Genomic DNA, 17,944 nt, shown 5'->3' with positions numbered 1-17,944 from the left:
AAAGCGAAAGTATTTTTCCGAATGGAAACCGCCCATCAGGATCATGTGACCCGGAACTACTCAAGCGTGCACTTTCCCAAAATTGGTTCCGGTTTCTTTGTTTCAAATTAAATTTTGCAACAGACGCAAACACATTGTTGTTTTCCAAATAATCGTCATTCCCTGGTGTGGTACATTATAAATGTCGACAGTTTTGCAACGAATAATTTTTTTAAACCATCTCATCGCAAGAACAGCGAACAATTTGTTTGTTTCCAAACATAAGCCATGACCTGCTAGTCGTTGCCGTTCTAGGGTTCATACCCCGACCGTAATTGATGAATTAATGTATCAGGTTCGCGGCGGGTGCAGTTCCGACTCACGCAAATGAACCAACACAGTCTCAACATATGTGGGCTGCACAGCAAACAAATTCGTTTACTTTTATTCCTTGTAACAGACGTAAGCCGGATCTGATTGTGATCATATTCTACCAGTGTCGATTCTTATTGTGTCAAGTTCTAATCATTCTTTTAATTCAATTGTTCGCGGGTATAAGTTCCGCATCGCCAACTTCAGTACTTCACCTAACTTACGAGCGATGACATTTTGTGCGAGTGTAATCGTGACATTTGAAAATTAATTTATGACATCTATGAATGTGATAACTAACAAAATTGTTTAATTTTCACTTTTTACCCAGGTAAAAAAGGTATTTAGCCGCAAACATCAAGTGACAAGCAAATTTGATGTTTGTTTGTTTGTTTCCAAACAAATAACATTTACAACAACCAGTTCCGGTCTTATACTTTCTAATGTTGCAATACATGAACCATGGTGAAGTTACATATGATTTCGATGACAAGACCTGCCGAGCAAGTTCGTGATCGAGATTTTTTTGCAAAACTATTTTCGTTTTTGTTAATTTCGTGTTTTTTCACCAATACTCTGGGATGGGTGCAAAATACTTTGTGTAAGTTGTGAAAATATTTTAAATTAGAGAGTTTAGCATGTGATGGTGCAGAATTAAGTTGGCTCAAAAGAGGTGTGCAGGTTTAAATTGCTTATATGAGGGTGTTTTAATTTTTGTGTACAAAAAAACAATTGATATTGTTATGTAGTTTTTGGCTAGAAATATTTTCATAACGTAATAAAACAACTTTTGATTTGAATAGTGTATAGTATTTGACTATTTTCTGATTCCACTGAAACATTAGCACTAAATAACCTTTTTGTTCCATAGAAATTAACGCAGTGACATTAGTAATGGCTTCGGCCAATTTTGACTCACAAAATAAAGATTCCTGGTATTTTGGAAAGATTGGCAGAAAAGACACACAGGATAAACTCATCCAGCAGCGGCATGGAACTTTTCTTGTTAGAGACAGCACCACATGTCCGGGAGATTATGTTCTCTCCGTCAGTGAAAACAGCAAAGTCAGTCACTACATAATCAACAAACTGCAAAACAAACTGAAAATCGGCGACCAAACATTTGACTCGATGCCCGAGTTGCTTGACTTTTACAAAGTACATTATCTTGATACAACTACCCTGATTGAGCCAATATTGAAACCTGCACCGGTCGCACAGATCGCCGTTAATAGCCACCAGCCTACTGCATCTCCAACAAACGGACCGTCGCAATCGACTGTGGGTAAAGATGTAGTTGACGGCAGCAACACTCAGCGACGTGAACCTTCTGTCCTCGTGCGTGCTATGTTTGATTTCAAGGGCAATGATTCAGATGACCTGCCGTTTTCCAAGGGAGAAATTTTAGAGATAATTGAAAAACCCGAGGAAAATTGGTGGAACGCAAGAAATGCACAGGGACAAATTGGCCAAATTCCTGTTCCTTATGTTGAGGTTCACATTCCAAATAGGAATTCATCGCCAATAACATACCAGTTTCCTGGATTATCCCAAGTAAGAACGCTTATATTCTTATATGGTTCATTGAAGTTGGATAAAAGTTGGTTTACAAAAATTGTTTGTTATAGAAGTGGTTAAACAAATGTGTTTTCTGAAATGAAATGTTTTCTTCTTGGATAAATGTTGATTTACAAAATATATATTGTTCCATCTTGTAAGAGGTGGTTAAAAATTTTGTTTTTAAAAATATGAATCATTTCTTTTCAGACCATATCAAACCGTCCGGTTTCCATGCCAACGATAAGCGATCCTGTTTATGCAGAAGTTATTACGAGGCGCGTTCCGAATGCTTACGACCCTACAGCACTCCGATTAGAGGTTTGTGACATAACAATGGTATTTCACTTTCTGTATGTTTGTTAAACATGTGAAATAAAACATTAAAAGTCTGTTTTATTAAATCGTTGTTTCAGGTTTCATGATATGTTTATTTTAGGTGGTGTGTCACTTAATTATCACCCTAAGGTTAATTATAATTTGCCAGTTATTATTAGCACTAAACTGCAGGTGACATTAATGACTCCCAGTAGAATTTTTCATTTGCATTGTCTCAAGCCATTTGTTAGGCTAATCATGTTTTAATTACTTTTTCAAGAAAAAGGGCACTGTAACAGATCTAAAGGGATTTCAAACTATCACAGATGTTTTAGTAGTGTTGATTTCTGGTAATATATATGATTGTATTTTTTTGTGACTAAATGTAACATTTTTGTTAAGGTTGGAGATGTAATAAAAGTGACGAAGATGAACAAGAATGGGCAGTGGGAGGGGATTTGTAAGGGTAAACAAGGGGTTTTCCCATTTACCCACGTCAAATTGATTGACAAATCGTGAAATGCAACACACAAGCAATTGGAATAAAAAAATTTCCTGTCTTGTATGGATGAATGTCGCAGGGGGGAGTATGGAAAATAATTTAATATGTTTTATATTTTATATTTGCAAGATTGAAAGCATGTACATAAACTCGTGTTGATATTAAATCATATGTCACCTATGTGATTTTCTTGTTGTTTAAAACGTCAGTCGGATTTTTAAGTTTTATCAAATGTTTTGTTAATGATTTTTTTCTGCAATCCTATAGCACTGCTAAACAATACAAATGCAGCCAAAATATTAACAAACCTAAATGCTGAAATCGAAATAAGCTGTTTTAAAATTATCTTAAGAAACAATAAAGTATGTAAGACACAGCACAACAATGTTTTATCTTGTAATAAAGATTTTACGCTTTTAAATGTTTTGTTTGGATTTTATGCTGAAATAAGTTTTGTTGATTGCACGAAAATGTTATTGTTGTGATTCACTTATGACCGTGTTGCAATTGTTCATGCACGAAAAATTTACCAACAGAATTGAACTTGTTGGTTTGAATATTGTTGAGCAACATGTGAATGAACTGGATAAGTGTAATTTCTACACAATGAATAACAGTCGTCCTTGTTGCTATGCCAACAGTATGCACATTCGCTGACAGTTTTTCCTAAAGATCGTTTGTGTTTATCGATGTCTTTAGTCACTAAATACTTTAAGGTTTGGTCAAAATATTTTAGAAAACATTTTGATATCCCATTTTATGGCCATGTAAATTTAAAGTCAAAACTTGTTATTGAAAAAGTCATTTCTTAAACAATCCCCCATCTAAACACTGAATTGAATATGTGATATTGGTGCTTTTTTAACTTTGTGCCTTCGCATGACAAAACATCACTGAATATTATGTTGTTTATGGATTTGTTTGTAAATATGTTGATCGTTGTCGTCGCAAGTTTCTATTTTTCTCACTGCTGCGGCCTCGAGCCTGTAGCAATGAATGGTGGCGACATGAACTTCTTGTTTTAACCAATTATAATTAACTTGTCATTATAGTCTGTGTGATATTTTGTGTAAAGGTCAAAATTAGCATTGGTTGCCATCTTACTGTTTTTGTGTGAAGGAAAGTTGTAGGACAACAAATCATTGCTGTGTAGACGTTCAGTAGTTTCATATACTCCCATTGTTTTACTTGAAATGAGCAAAAGTTCATGATTAATTTAACTTGACTTTGATGCAAACTAACAAATATTCACTTTACACATGTTCTGCTTAGTTTTAGAACCAAGTATTTATTTGTGGCAAATAGTTATGGAGTTCATTATTAAGTCACATTATGCATTGTGATGTCATTATAAACAACCTAGTTCTAAAAATAGTTGTCCTTTTATTGGGTGAACTTAAATTCAGGAACTAAATTATGACATCACACTTCATCATTAAGTTATTTTCGGTGAAACAAAACTGTATCCTTGTATGACTCATCAATACCTTCTGTGACATCATAGCTTTCCCACTATTACAATGCAAAAATAAAGTGAGGTACTTTTTGAAAAAAATGCAAATTACTAAAAGAAATACTAGTTACTAGTTGTGTACCAACATCATAAAAATAAACTTTATTTCATCTTGTTACAAAAATATCATTGCTCATTTAGTAAATTACACTTTACGAGAAACTTATAACTTGAGTGGCTTTCAATAGAGTAAGCACAGTGTCCACAAAGAACATATCACAGCTGGTTGATCTTTTCACAAGTGACGTGAGTAATTTGCCGACAGGATCTCCCTTCAGTGATGTCATACGCAGAGCATGTATGACATCACAATGGTATTGTGCATCTGATGAAAGGTCGTCGCAGTAACTTTCGTCGTACTCCTGAAGTGCTGCTTTATAACAACGATCATTGGAGCATGCAAAAATCGACCAATCATCATCCGGGACTGGTCGTGCATCAGTGGTCACATACAGTGGTGCAGCCTTGTGTAAAAAAATATGAAAGGAAAAGTTTTGTCGCAAATCAAACTGATTTCACTAAAACTTTCATAATTAAATTATTTTAAACTGTTAAAATCTTGCAACAATCTGGCCATTCCGTTACAGAAATCAAAAAAATCATAATAAGGCATTACAGTTTCAAATCCTTCAATAGGTCTGTACCCATATTATAATTGGATACTGCATTTAGATAAAAATGATTTTGTTGATAAATAAGTTCAGTTAAATTGGTACTGCTGGTTGAAGTAGGTTGGGTGTGAGCCAGTTAAACCATAGTTCATATGCAACATGCAATTAGTAAGATTGACTGCAAGATCCAGCAGCAGATAAATTTGAGGCTTACTTGAAATAAAACTTTATTTTTTGGTGCCTCGCTATTCCATTTACTCCACGAAAACGCAAATGCTGACGACAACAGTGCCATCTGGTGGTAAATATAATCCATGTCCACATCCTGGGATGAAGAAGTTAAAATATTTCAAAAAGAAAAGCGGTATAAAAAATTGGTATGTCTTTCAGAACAACCAAATGTTAATTCTATCTTCAAAACACAGGTCAGCACACAGCAACCCACAGACCGTTAGCAGTGAAACAGAAGTGGTAAAAAATTTGTACGTTTTTCAGAAAAAACAAATGATAATTCTATCTTTAAAACAAATATCACAACGCCCTTAACAAACCCCAAAATGAGATATTTAATACCAGGCGTCAACACACAGACACTCAAAGTGAATTAAGAGTTTGATACAAGGCTACGCAAAACTTAACTTTCAAAAATGAAAATGATTTTCCAAACCTTTTCCTGAACAGTAGCAAACTTGTTAGCATCAGAAGCAGGAAATATATTTACTCCGGCACTTTGGATTTTAGCAATGAGGAGTTTTGCTGCCATCCAATGGCCATAAATATGTGAAAGTTGCGGAATTTCCTCGTCTGGTTTCACCAACATGCACTGTCGCTCCTGTAATAGAAACAATATTAACAAAAATGAGGTTGGTGTATTTTTGCGACAAGTTTCAGGAAAACATCGGAGGTCATGACAGGATCAGAATCCACAGCCTTCAAAGTGTTGAAATTAATATTTAACAATGTTGGAACCAAGTAGTTTACTGTTAGGTTATTTTTTAGTCGGTGGTCAGCCCTGCAGTACCATCAGTTATTATGGTACAAACTCAACGATTACAACTGTTGCTTAGGCATCCATCATCACATGTTTATTTCAGCTAGGGTCAAACAAATTAATATTTCAGATTGCCAATTTTTCTTGAAACAAAATGTCTGCAAGTTTGATTGACCTGTCATTCTGGTGAATTATTACCCAAGCTTTAAAATTACAACAACACAATATATAAAAAAATCGAAGTGTAAGATGTAATAAAGTACAACTTCAAAATTTAATGCAGTGGCGTGTAATCATGTCAGTGTTACAATTGGCATATTACCATTGATCGACATAAGCTCACCTTGACTTGGATATGGATCTCGGCAATTGCTGCTGTCACCGTAAGTTGTGTTGCATTGACACCTAGTGGTCGTAATTCCCAAGACTGGAACGGCATGTTCAGGTACGTGTCCTGCAAGAGGCAAAAACTTCCAAACTGGGATGTTTTGAAGTTTAAAATCCGTTTTTCCTCATCGTAATTTAAATCTGTGATGTTTGATGTTTTCCAATGCTTGTCTGCAGATGTATAAAATATTTGCACACAAAAGTTAAATGAAGTTTCAGTTTACATCAGTGGTTTCCAATCAAATTTAATTTAAAACCATGGAAAAAACGGTGTAGCTGGAGACGCATATATAAAATGTCCAATTTTGCCCTCCACTATTTTGAGCTCCATAACATTCCATTGTTGCACAGCTATTTCCAGCTTGGTGATTGCTACAGTACATATTTGTCACTATGCGTTTTTTTTTTACCAAGCAATATAAACCCAACCCAATTCAACAGCTAAAAGTTTGCCAATTATTACTTCATGAAAAAAAAAAAAAATTTAAAAAAATCCTTGATCCAAACCTTGATCGTCCCATCTAGCTACTTGTGGCTCCTCAAAAAATGAAACATTGTTGGGCAACATCATTGTGATCCCGATCGGGGGTTGCTGCTGCTCCAGGGGGGTTTTAGCTGGGGAAGCACCTTCTTCCCCATCTCTGGCATCTGGGGTGGCTGATGGGGCTCGCGAGGGGGTTTTCCTTAAATGTTCCGACGGGTATTTCACCTGGGTCAGCGGTTCATCAATGATCTGCAGGAAGTCGACAAAGGAGTTGATGAAATAGAACTAAAATAACATTAAAATTACAAATTTTTTCAAATTTTTTAAATCATTAAGTTATCCATCTATATAAATTCAAGATAAATACATTTCGCCAATGCCGCATCTCAGTATCTACAGGCAAGCACAAGACTATCAATTGGTGAAACACACATAAAACAATGATAAAAAATGCATAAAATTAATGTTGAAAACTGAACGTTGAAAGCTACTGCACCTGAAGTTAACATCAAGTAAGCTACACTGAGTAAAAGCATTACTGTGTAAACCAGCAGTACAAAAGACACAAAGACAAGATGAAAAAAATCTATTATAGGCAACTAGACACAAACTTAGGACTGTAGCAATTTTGCATTTAATGTTTAAAACAAAAAAATGAGAATCCTCATAATTTCTAATAATTGTCATGTATAATGTTGAACTACAACCAAATCAGATCAAAATCACAGCATAAAGGACACAAAAGACAAGATGCAAAATAAATATAATCCTTGGCATTTACACTACACACAAACTTAACAAGTAGCACTCCGGAAGTTTTGTGTTTGATTATTAAAAAAAATTAACATTTGTTTGTAATTTCTAATGATTGCCATGTTCAATGTAAAACAACAACCAACCTGAGTTAGGGTCCAACCTTTAACAACTTTAGGTTGGGGAGGCAATCTTGCGAGGTCGATGTGATACACCCCACCTAGTGGTGTACATTGTCGTAAATCCACAACATCCGGGTCAAGAATTTCGTCATCCTCCATTTCTATTTTGATTTCTGGTGTTGCACGGGATTCCCCTGCTGTGAAAGTATGTGATTGTAAACTTAAAAATTTTCAAAACATAACTTACAAAACACGATTTTACAAACAAAAGATTTCTTAGGTAAAACCAAAAACAGACTAAAAACTTTTGACAAGTCTGAAGTCGTGACTGGTGATTTACGATATACTACACACAGTAAAACCAAAAATTCACCACATCTCCGTTGTCAACAAACCAGTCTCACCATCTACATTGCTCCCTTCTTCTTTTCCCTCTTCTTTTCCTTCTTCCTTTTTCTCTTCTTCGTCCTTTCCCGATGTTTCACTCATTCCACTCTACATAATAAATGACCAGTTTATTGATGCCATTAACATTTTAACTTTGAGCAAATGGAGTAGCTACCCAAGGTATTCTGTTTCACCATGTCATGATTCGCAATGCTAATAGAATGCAACACTGAGAAACTATCACACATTATAGGTGGAGTTTTCCATCTTTAACACTTAACTGATTTATTTTTAAACTGCATCCATACATTTTTCCAACAACTAAGTATGCCAGGCCTATTAAAGGCTTTATACCGCATCAGCCGGTCTCCAGGCATTTCCATATGGCAAGGAGAGGCTAGAATACCTAGCTTGCGGTGAGATTCAAACCCATGACTGGAGTCATTTCAGGACTCGCGCTCCACCAACTGAGCTACACAGGCTCAGTGGTGAACCCACTGAAAGTCGAATCACAAGCACCGCTGCCTGCCTTGTATGCTGCACATGTCAGCTTCGTAGTAGTGGATCGCCAGATCGACCAGTAATCCGTCGGACATAAATTCATACTGGGATCAGTCCTGAAGCGTTTATGCAGACAACCGATGACGACAACTTCATTTATAAAACAGTTTGGGAAACCAACCTTTCTTCCATCGTTTGAAACAGATTTGTTTTCCTCGGCCTCGTCACTTTCATCAGTCTCTCCATCTTTCTTCTTTCCTTCTTCATCAGCAGGAACTTCAACATTCTCAGCTGATAAAAAATACAAATGGCTTATTTATTCATGCACATAAGATACACCCTAAATCGGTTTGCTGAGGACAAAAATTTTAGAGTCCCTTAATAAACAGAGCAAACCAAATATATTTTGTTTTCTAGTTTTCAAAAATTTATTGTCTTTACTGCATTAGTAAACATGTCATTTATTGTTTCATAGAAAATATTGTTAACGTTAACGGCTTAGATGATAGATGACAAACCATGTATTTTGAATTAAAAAAAACAGTAAAATATTCCACCATCTCTACCTTCTTGTTCAACTTGTTTCTTTTGCTTTGCATGAAAAGTGCTGCATTGGTGAGAATAATGGTCAAAGTTTTCTTGTAAAATCCGAACTGAAAAAAAAGTCAAAAATTATGTGATGTTGTCTATTTACACGTAGCAAGCACTTGGATTCTTTTTGCTGCACTAATAACACAAATGCATGAAAAATAAGTAGGTAAAATCATTTTTGTTAATTCTTGAATTGAAACCCTCACCTGCAATATCAGACATTGCAAGCAGTTTTGGAAGCTCAAACGTCACTTTTTCCGATTCAAACTCGTACCCTTTGAACCTTGGATTTTTATTGAGATTTCCCCATAGCATTATGACCTCATTGTCGCCCTTGACAACCTTCTGGAGGTTACCAGTTTCCGAATCTGCTTCGTAGCTCGCTTCCTACAAATGAGTAGAGTTAAGTTAACACCAGAGAAACAAACAAGTTATTAATGCAATAAATCATGGTACGCCAGGCCCATTGAAGGCGTTATACCGAATCAGTCGGTCACCAAGCATTCCCATATGGCAAGGTATATGTTAGTAATATCTAGCCTGTGGTGGAATTCGAACATACGACAGGAGTCATTCTGGGACTCCGTGATCGCTGGTCTGCATAGATGCTTCAGGGCTAATCCCAGTTATGAATTTATGTTCATCTTAATTAATGAAATACACTGTCATAAATATTACATCCTTTTTAACTTAACTGTTGCGAAAGCCTATTTTGTAAACATCTAAATAAATTTGGATTTACAAAATTAGAAAAACAAAACACTTATTTATAATTTCCTGTAAATTAATTTTTGGCCTTTAACTTAATTAAAAAAATATTCCAGTGCAACCAGCTACAGTTCATCCCAAACATACACGTTTGAATAAAATGGTTTAAACGTTTCAGTGCAAAAAGCATCTGAAGGTTTCTTACCTTCAATAATTTCAGTGTTGCATCGTCATATCTGGATAGAAGTAAACTTTGTAACGAGAGAATTGTTTGTTTGTATTCCAACGCAACGTCGTCACTTAATACACAATCCTCCAATAAAAAGTTCAACTCATCAATAAGCTGAAAACATAAACAAAAACGTTTTGATGTGGATGTGCACCTAAACATATATTTGTTTTAAATAATTGCAAAACTACTTTAGCTGATTTGTTTGGATCATTGTTGTCGAAATCAATGGAAAGAAATGCTTCTTCTGTCATACTCAGTAGTTTTTGCACTATTTGCTTTTTTAATTGAGGCTATTTTTAATCAACCCAAGAACTGTAGGATTTCACATACTATGTAACTTGTCAACGATTGTTTTTAACTTTCATACTTTTAAATCATTAATTTTCTGGCCAAATTATATTTTTTATAATATTATGCTAAAATAAAGTAAAAGCAATGCAATCTCACACTCAGTATAAGCACAGCATCCTCCAATACAACATTCAAATCAGGTTTCCCATTTTCTTTGGTCAATGAAATAAAAGTGTTGATTTCCTTGGACGACGTGGGGTCTGGCTTCCCTTCACATCTCATGTAACGCTCCCACTAAAAATTTTACACAACTGTGAGAATTGTTACACACAAGATAAAATATCTATTTATCACAGAGCCTTTAAAAACATGATACAAATACATCTAAATGTAATACATTAAAACCAATCGATGATAAAATCCTTGGAAAAACAGAATCAGTCGGTTTTAAATGAAGGAATATATATATTTCTAAATTTTATTTGCAATAGTTCCTGCTAATGTAGCAAAGAGGATATGATTAAATTGCTCCAAGCATTCCAACACTATTATTACATCACAAGTTTCCAAAGTGCTTCTTGTTAATTTCAGAACCAAGAAATTATATAAGAGTTTCTCAAACTTTTTAAACCCATAAGTGCACTTATTAAAAAACATAAATTTTAAGGTGCACTATTAAATATAAATGTGGAAAAATTCATAACATAACAACTTTTCATGTTACATGGGCAATCTCACTGTCATTTAACAAATTTGTCGTTCAACTGGTGTAATGCTAAACAAAATACTAGTCAATGCGATTATCAAACACATTTGCATGAGACCATCATCAGCCACTTGCTTTACACCTGGGCATTTGCTCTCCTGTCGTTTTCAACTTGTTCCACGGCGACGTCAACGGCTTCAACTTCTTTCCGTGTTTCTTCTTCCTCATTTTCACGAATCTTCGACAGAATCTCGAGTCTTTCAAGTTCCAACTGTTCCTTTCTCTACAAACAAATCATCATCATGTTAAAAACTTTAAAGGCTTTAATTTACCTTAAATATCAAATATAAGATGTGTGGCTTGTAAAGAGCCTTTTAGTGCTGCTATTTCGAACCCATTAAGTATAATCAACCTCTACTTCAGAATGCCCTAAACTGGGTGGTTAGATTCTAGGGCCTCATCGACTGGTCCCACCATCGTTCCCCTCAGTGGATTTTACTCACTCTGCACCACACTCACTTTCCTGTGAGCACCCACCACATAACGCTTTATAGTACGGTGTAGCTGCAGCGCGTTTAATCAGGTCCACCAATTGTGCCCAACACTTTTTTTGTGCTCCATAACATCTATTTTGCGCAGCTATTTCCGGCTTGGTGATTGTTTGAGCGCAATTGTGTCGCTATGTTTCTTGAACCAAGCGATAAACTCGACTCAATGCACATATAAATACTTTCCCAAGACAATAACTGTTTAGTTTTGCCATAAAATTAATGGAAATATTTTCACCTCCTTCTCAATTCTCTTCCTTTCTTCTTCTTCTGCCAGAAGTTTTGCTTCATCTTCTTCCACATTTATTTTCTCTTCCTCTTTCTTGTCTCCAGGGCGCCCTTTAGTGGGCGTTGACTTCCCAGACCGATTAGGTGATTTTGGGGGCTAAATGTTAAGATATTGCTTTTATGTGTACTTGTTAAAGAAGATATGTTGCATAATTTGTTAGATTGCAGCATTTTTTCAGTTAAAGAAGGAAATTGTTTATTTCTTCTTAGACACACCTACAGTGCCACCACCACATCGGCCGGTGGTTTAGGTGTGTTGACCGCAAAAACGGAGACCCCAGTAGTGACAAACTGCCACATGTTAAGCACCACTAATAATTATGCAGCAATTTGACAACACAACAGAGTCAGCGAAAACACAAGGCTACATACACAAGTTTATTAAGAAAAAATACTACCACAAGTTGAAGCAAACCGTCACAGGGAACAGATTATATATATAGCTCAGAATTAAATAACATTATTTTTTATTTAGATTGCAAAGTTTACTAATTCAATTCATAATCATCATTACAATACAAAAACGCAGCAATGCAAAATGTTGTTCAGAGTATGAAAAAACTGTTTACAATAAGAACATTTACGGAGGTTTCAAATTGCAATAATTTACTTCCGCTCAAAGGACACAACAAGAAACGTAACAGATAAAATACCGGTATTTTATTGTATTTCTTACCATTTTGATGTTTGGTGAACGAAGTTAAAAAACTGATAACCGCCGGCCGAATAAATTTGCACCATAACAAACTCTTTTTTAATCCGTTGCAGTTTAGATTAACAAACCTTTGTGGAAATGTTAGTTTTGCAACAACAAGGCAGATTATTGCAAAGATTGACAAGTTAAAATGTTTGGGCAAACTTATTTATGAAAGCGTGTTGTTAAAAAGTAAATGTGAAACAAAAACACGCAAAACGATTTTAAAAGTTGAGGATTTAATAAAAAATACTTTCCGCATCACTGCCTATCGTAGCGATGGCAACACTGCGTAAATTAACGGAGGCAGTGAATACTAAAAAGTTTTACAAAATAAATACAAAAAATAGATAAGTATTTAATTTGAACACTAAAAAAGTCTTTTGTTTAGGTACAAAGAAAAAAACGGGAAAAATATAGGCAGAGTAGAATTGCGATTCAGTGTGTGATGTTTTTACCAAAGTGACGCGAAAAACGTGATGATTTTTAATTAAAGGACATTTAACAAAGAAAAACAACTTGCCAATAGTTTCCTAGAATTGTGCAGTTCTAAAAATTTCATAATTCAATCAGGCCAAACAATGCGATTTTTTGCAACATGTTCAAAACATATTATGTGTTATGGGAATGACAAAGAAACTTTTTATGTCGAAATTCTGACTCAAATTATCATAGAAAAACTTTTGTTCAATAAAAAAAATGTGGCAAATTCACAATCATTTCGACAAGCGTACTTTGGCGAACAGGAAAATTAACTGTCGACGAAGCCTGGCACGCGTGCTAATATTTATCGTGTTTCAATCTATTCTGCGGCAGCACACTTGTGCGTTTTGTAATTTCACTTAGGCCTACTGCCCCGACAGAAAAGTAAAATAGTTGTAATTTGAAATTATTTTACTAAAGGTATTGAAAAAAAAAACAATCAAAAAACGGTTTGCTGATTATTGGCAAACAGGTTGGACATTTTAAACATTAATAAAGCTTGAAAAAGTTTTGTCGAAACTGCACACCTAATTTTCCGATAATCGTCTGTTTTCCAGATTATATCGCTTAGTTTTGTCCAAGTTTACATCCGACATATAAGCACAATACACCGATCCTTTTCATCGACGCGATATCGCGCCAAAATCGATGTTTTTCCATTTTCCATTGTTTTCCTCTCTTTGTAACAATAGGTTTCGAACGCATCCATTGTGTTGCCGTGACAACCTGAGGCAATAATCTCGTGGGGCTCAGTCGTGAAGAACACTTGAAACACAATGCGATCCTTGAAGAAAAGAAAAAAATATGTTTCTTTCTCCAAGTAGCAATCGCTTGCTGTAGCATAACTGAGAAATTATGACATTGTTTTCAAATAATGATAAAATGTTTATTGAAAAGGTTTACTATTTTAGAACAAAGTGAATAACAAACAAATGCAGAAAATACATTTCAACGCTTGAAAGATTACAGTTATTGACTTTGACAAGGCAAATATACTGAATGTAAATGGGAATTATAACCAATTTGTGTTGTTGGCAACTGATTTTGAAGAGCCCTTGATTTGTTGAACGCTCTATACTGATTACTGAATGTTGTTATTGCGAATGTTCAAGCTGAAACAACTGACAGAAAGGACAGTTGTGTGTTTAACCAAGCGAAACTTCGTTCAGCAACAAAATTTCGGCTGAAACAGAAAGAAACTGAGCGGTTCGGTGACTTAATTGTAAAGGTGACCTGGCTTAGTTACGTCATGAATGCCGATTGTGAGTATTAAATGGCTTGGAGGAATTTCAATGAGCAAGATTGTGGTTCGGGCGATTTGCCTCGGGCTTTTCACGTGAACATTAGCACGAGTTTACGCCTCGATTCAGTCGAAAAGAGGCGAAAGCCTTTTCGTGAACAAAGCGTTGACAAAAAAATTACTAAACGCCGCAAACGTTGTTAGTCAGAGTTCGTTTCTTCTACCAATGTAAATAATTCTATTTCTATTTCAGGTACTTTTGGTATTTTGTTAAATTTGACTTGTGAACATTTAAATTGATTTTAGGGTTTACAGCTGGTATCAAATTTGAATACGTTTCAAGCTATATTTGTGCCATGGTCTTCTTATGGCAACAATTCACCACAACTACAATTACTCAAGCTCTATATCATTGTCACATGATTGTTACGTCACTATAGAGAGGCGTTAGTTATTGTCATGGGAATGTTACGCAGCTGCAGTTATGCGCGATGGTAGCTCTTAACACAAGTCAGACCCGGTTTGAGATGAATGTTTCCACTGGTAACAGTTAACTGGTACTGGTGAAACCTGTTCGCGGTAATTGTTGAGTAATTACAGAAATATATTTATGGTAACGCGCGTTTCATGTCGAAACAAGGAAACTGTAATGTCTGTTTGCGGATATGTCGTTTTCATATAATGTAGTGTTAGCGCTAAACCCAAAACAGTGTTTGCGAATAATACAGGCATTGTTGCAACAATAGAGTGGAACATGTCGATTGTTGTTCACAATATAATGCGATTATTAAAATGTGCAGCATTGTTTCACTAAAGATTTGACTGTGACGTTTCAATGGTGCATTGTCATGTTAACAACAGCGCAGCTTGCTCGTAAATCTTTTGGCTTTGTGACGTAATATTAGGACGACGTATTGCGAAAAACGTTTGTGTTTTTTTAAGTATTGTGGCGTAAATGCCAGTCGTGTTAGTTTACGTCGAAAATTTTGGCGCATCGTGTCCTGATCATTCTGGAACGTGATCAATTGTCAGTGACTGTCACGTGATTCTAACCACGCCTATGCTGCTGTCCCTATATCTGCTCGCAGTGTTAGTGAAGTGGTGATGTCTTGCAGTGCAGTGAGGTTTGTAACCTGCAAAAGGCTGTAAATACACGCTTTTCGATTCGGACAATCTTGATAAACTAGCCATTACTATTGTGTTGATTCTATTTGAATAAGAACGACTGAAGAAGCCCTTTTCGGTGAAATATCTGTTGACTGATTTTGATTAGGGGGCACTGGTGCTTCGTCAATTAAATACTATTGTGCTAAGCGTTTTAGCGTTTTGATAATCTATGGTCAACTTCCGTAATGTGGAAACGTTTTGCGCACATGTATTCGCTCTTGATTTCTCATTAATATTGCGTCTACACATGTCAGCGTGTGGAACAAGCATATAGCTGCGTTGTAACAATACATTAATTGTTATAGTATTAAAGTAATTGCAGTAACGCAGCACAGTTGCACATCAAAACGTAGTTGCAGAATTGCAGCGACAGATAAATTGCAAGTTAGCTTTTAAGTTGATTGTTATGTCATTGTGCCTATTAAAAGTTGTGGAACTTTCCCATTGTCTCATGCAACAAGTGATACAGAATTGGATTGTTGCGTCAGAGATGAACAAATTCACTAATGAGTCTTAGGTGTTGCTTGCAATATCCTGTATGATATATTTCGGATTATTGTGAATGCAAAACACGTCAACGATACATCAACGTATGTTGTAAAAACATCCGCCCCTTGTGAGTCACAACACTGCTTTGTTACGTCACAATCCGTGATCTGTTGTGCGACTTTATAAGGAAAACAATTAGTTGCAGGGTATTGCCAAATTTACAGACAGATACAAGAGTTTTTTGCATTAGATTTCATATGAATACAGGTTGAGTGCCCGGCCATGCCCCATTGAGCACTGATAGGCCAGGAAACAGAGAAAAAGGCGTCCAGTGTGAAAACCAGAACGAAAAGTAATGTGTCTGTTTATGATGTCACAATTGCGGCGTGAAAACGGTAGTGGCGCCGTTCACAAACCGCGAAACAAGTGCATTTTTGTTTGTTAATTATTTGTAACAGTCAGAAAGTTGAACAGCTGTGAAGAAATTAAAAAAACATAAATTGCCTTAAAAGCTAAACAAACGTCGTTTACCAACTCCGCTGGGGAGAGAAATTACAGCTAAACGACACAGGAAAAACGTAGGGTATGTGAAGCAGCAGCAGTTAGTAACACCTCGTTTGTCTCAAGCAGGGTTTTACCATGTTCAACTGGCGTGTTTTTATAAATCTGACATATTTTGTTGTTGTTTTTTGCCGAACTGCGTTGTCATCAGGACATTAGTGCGTAAAATGTTGAGTAGAAACCCCATACGCGTTTCAGGAAGCGATCAAGCCAACGTGCTGTGTGTCGAACCCAAACTTATCAGTACAGCCACTAGTCAAACTAAACCGATGGTAGGTCTTGGTTAAAAAGCGCGTTTTTTGCACAGAAAATGGCAATAGTTAAAATGATTCACTTCAAACGGAAACTGCTGATATCGACTTTACTGTTGTGGCACAATTGTCGTTTGTTACAGCACAATGCGATCGTGTACGTGTTTATGACTTGTCCGGCCAGTTTTAATGCAGCAGGTTTTTATTTGTTACAAGTGTTAACAATAAACAACTCTTGTGCAGCAGAATAACGATAGGGCTTATGTGCGTGGGGACAAGTACTGCTGTATGTAGTTTTAACTGGGTACAGATGGAACGGTTTAATGTTGTGAGGGATTTGCAAAGTGTGTTGTGTTGTGTTGTGTTTACAGTCTGTTGGGTTGCAACACAATTTACAGTTGTTTGACATTTTTGAGTGGTAGACTATGTTTCTATTTTAACAATGTTTTGAAAACTGGCAACTAAAGGAGTTGATTTTAATGCAAGCTGTCCAAATAAATTCAATATTAAGCCAGTTCCAGTCAAAAACATGAGCGCTATTGTGTACAGCGTAAACATTTGCCTTTACAGCAACAATATATTTAACAATACAATGTTAAATGCATGGATTTAATTTAAGAACACAGACAATGCTTATTGTGAGGTAATACGCAGTGCATTTTGAAAGGACAAAGCATCCATTCGATTAAGCTTCATTCTAATACAGCAGGAAGCGCATTGTTTATCACAAGGTTCATTATTTAGTCACAACGCGTCATGTGATTCGTGATGATTACGTTGGGATTATATTTTCGTCTTTATACGTGGGATGATAGGCTGCTGGAATTATAATTACAGTCTTTCGTGTATAAGCCGTGTTGTCAAATTGCTGGGACACACTAAGATATGTTTAACTTTCTGCCGATTCAATGAATAATATATTATTCCAACGCTGCAATGTAATATATGGGGCTGTTTGTTGCATAAACAAACCCAAACAACGGTTTTTTTGAAGTCAAACAAGGCCATTGAAACCCAAGTTCTATAACAAGAAAACGTTGTAATACCCATTTTATTGGAATTGTCCGAACAGCAACCATATTTTTGCAAAGTTTGCTGAAAGACTAGTTCGAGCAGTGCAAAGTAGTGTACGTGACCAGTTATGATTATGATGCACGGCTGGAAGTGTATCTGGTCGCTGCAAATTGCTTCTGCAAACTTATTTAGAAACGAACCTCA

General features: G+C 35.9%; 2 protein-coding genes across 2 annotated transcripts; one reads left to right on the top strand and one right to left on the bottom strand.

The window, feature by feature from the left end:
- The first annotated feature begins 1,194 nt into the window (after positions 1 to 1,194).
- On the top strand, positions 1,195 to 3,777 carry LOC145232937 (crk-like protein). The gene is made up of 3 exons (XM_080097600.1): positions 1,195 to 1,905; positions 2,119 to 2,229; positions 2,629 to 3,777. The coding sequence occupies exons 1-3, from the start codon at positions 1,246 to 1,248 to the stop codon at positions 2,743 to 2,745; spliced, it is 888 nt and encodes a 295-aa protein (XP_079953726.1). The 5' UTR covers positions 1,195 to 1,245; the 3' UTR covers positions 2,746 to 3,777.
- A 538-nt stretch (positions 3,778 to 4,315) lies between these two features.
- On the bottom strand, positions 4,316 to 12,692 carry LOC145232936 (dynein axonemal intermediate chain 7 homolog). The gene is made up of 15 exons (XM_080097599.1): positions 12,518 to 12,692; positions 11,792 to 11,938; positions 11,148 to 11,288; positions 10,456 to 10,593; positions 9,982 to 10,119; positions 9,275 to 9,455; positions 9,044 to 9,130; positions 8,659 to 8,768; positions 7,994 to 8,084; positions 7,614 to 7,786; positions 6,738 to 6,963; positions 6,187 to 6,401; positions 5,520 to 5,684; positions 5,067 to 5,177; positions 4,316 to 4,705 (listed from the first exon to the last, which is right to left on the bottom strand). Exons 1-15 carry the CDS (start codon positions 12,518 to 12,520, stop codon positions 4,394 to 4,396), a joined length of 2,238 nt encoding a protein of 745 aa, XP_079953725.1. The 5' UTR covers positions 12,521 to 12,692; the 3' UTR covers positions 4,316 to 4,393.
- Positions 12,693 to 17,944: the final 5,252 nt, after the last annotated feature.

This window comes from Phallusia mammillata, chromosome 6, assembly GCF_965637545.1.
Source record: "Phallusia mammillata chromosome 6, kaPhaMamm4.hap1.1, whole genome shotgun sequence".
Taxonomy (NCBI): domain Eukaryota; kingdom Metazoa; phylum Chordata; class Ascidiacea; order Phlebobranchia; family Ascidiidae; genus Phallusia; species Phallusia mammillata.
This window is presented reverse-complemented; position numbering and strand designations above follow the sequence as displayed.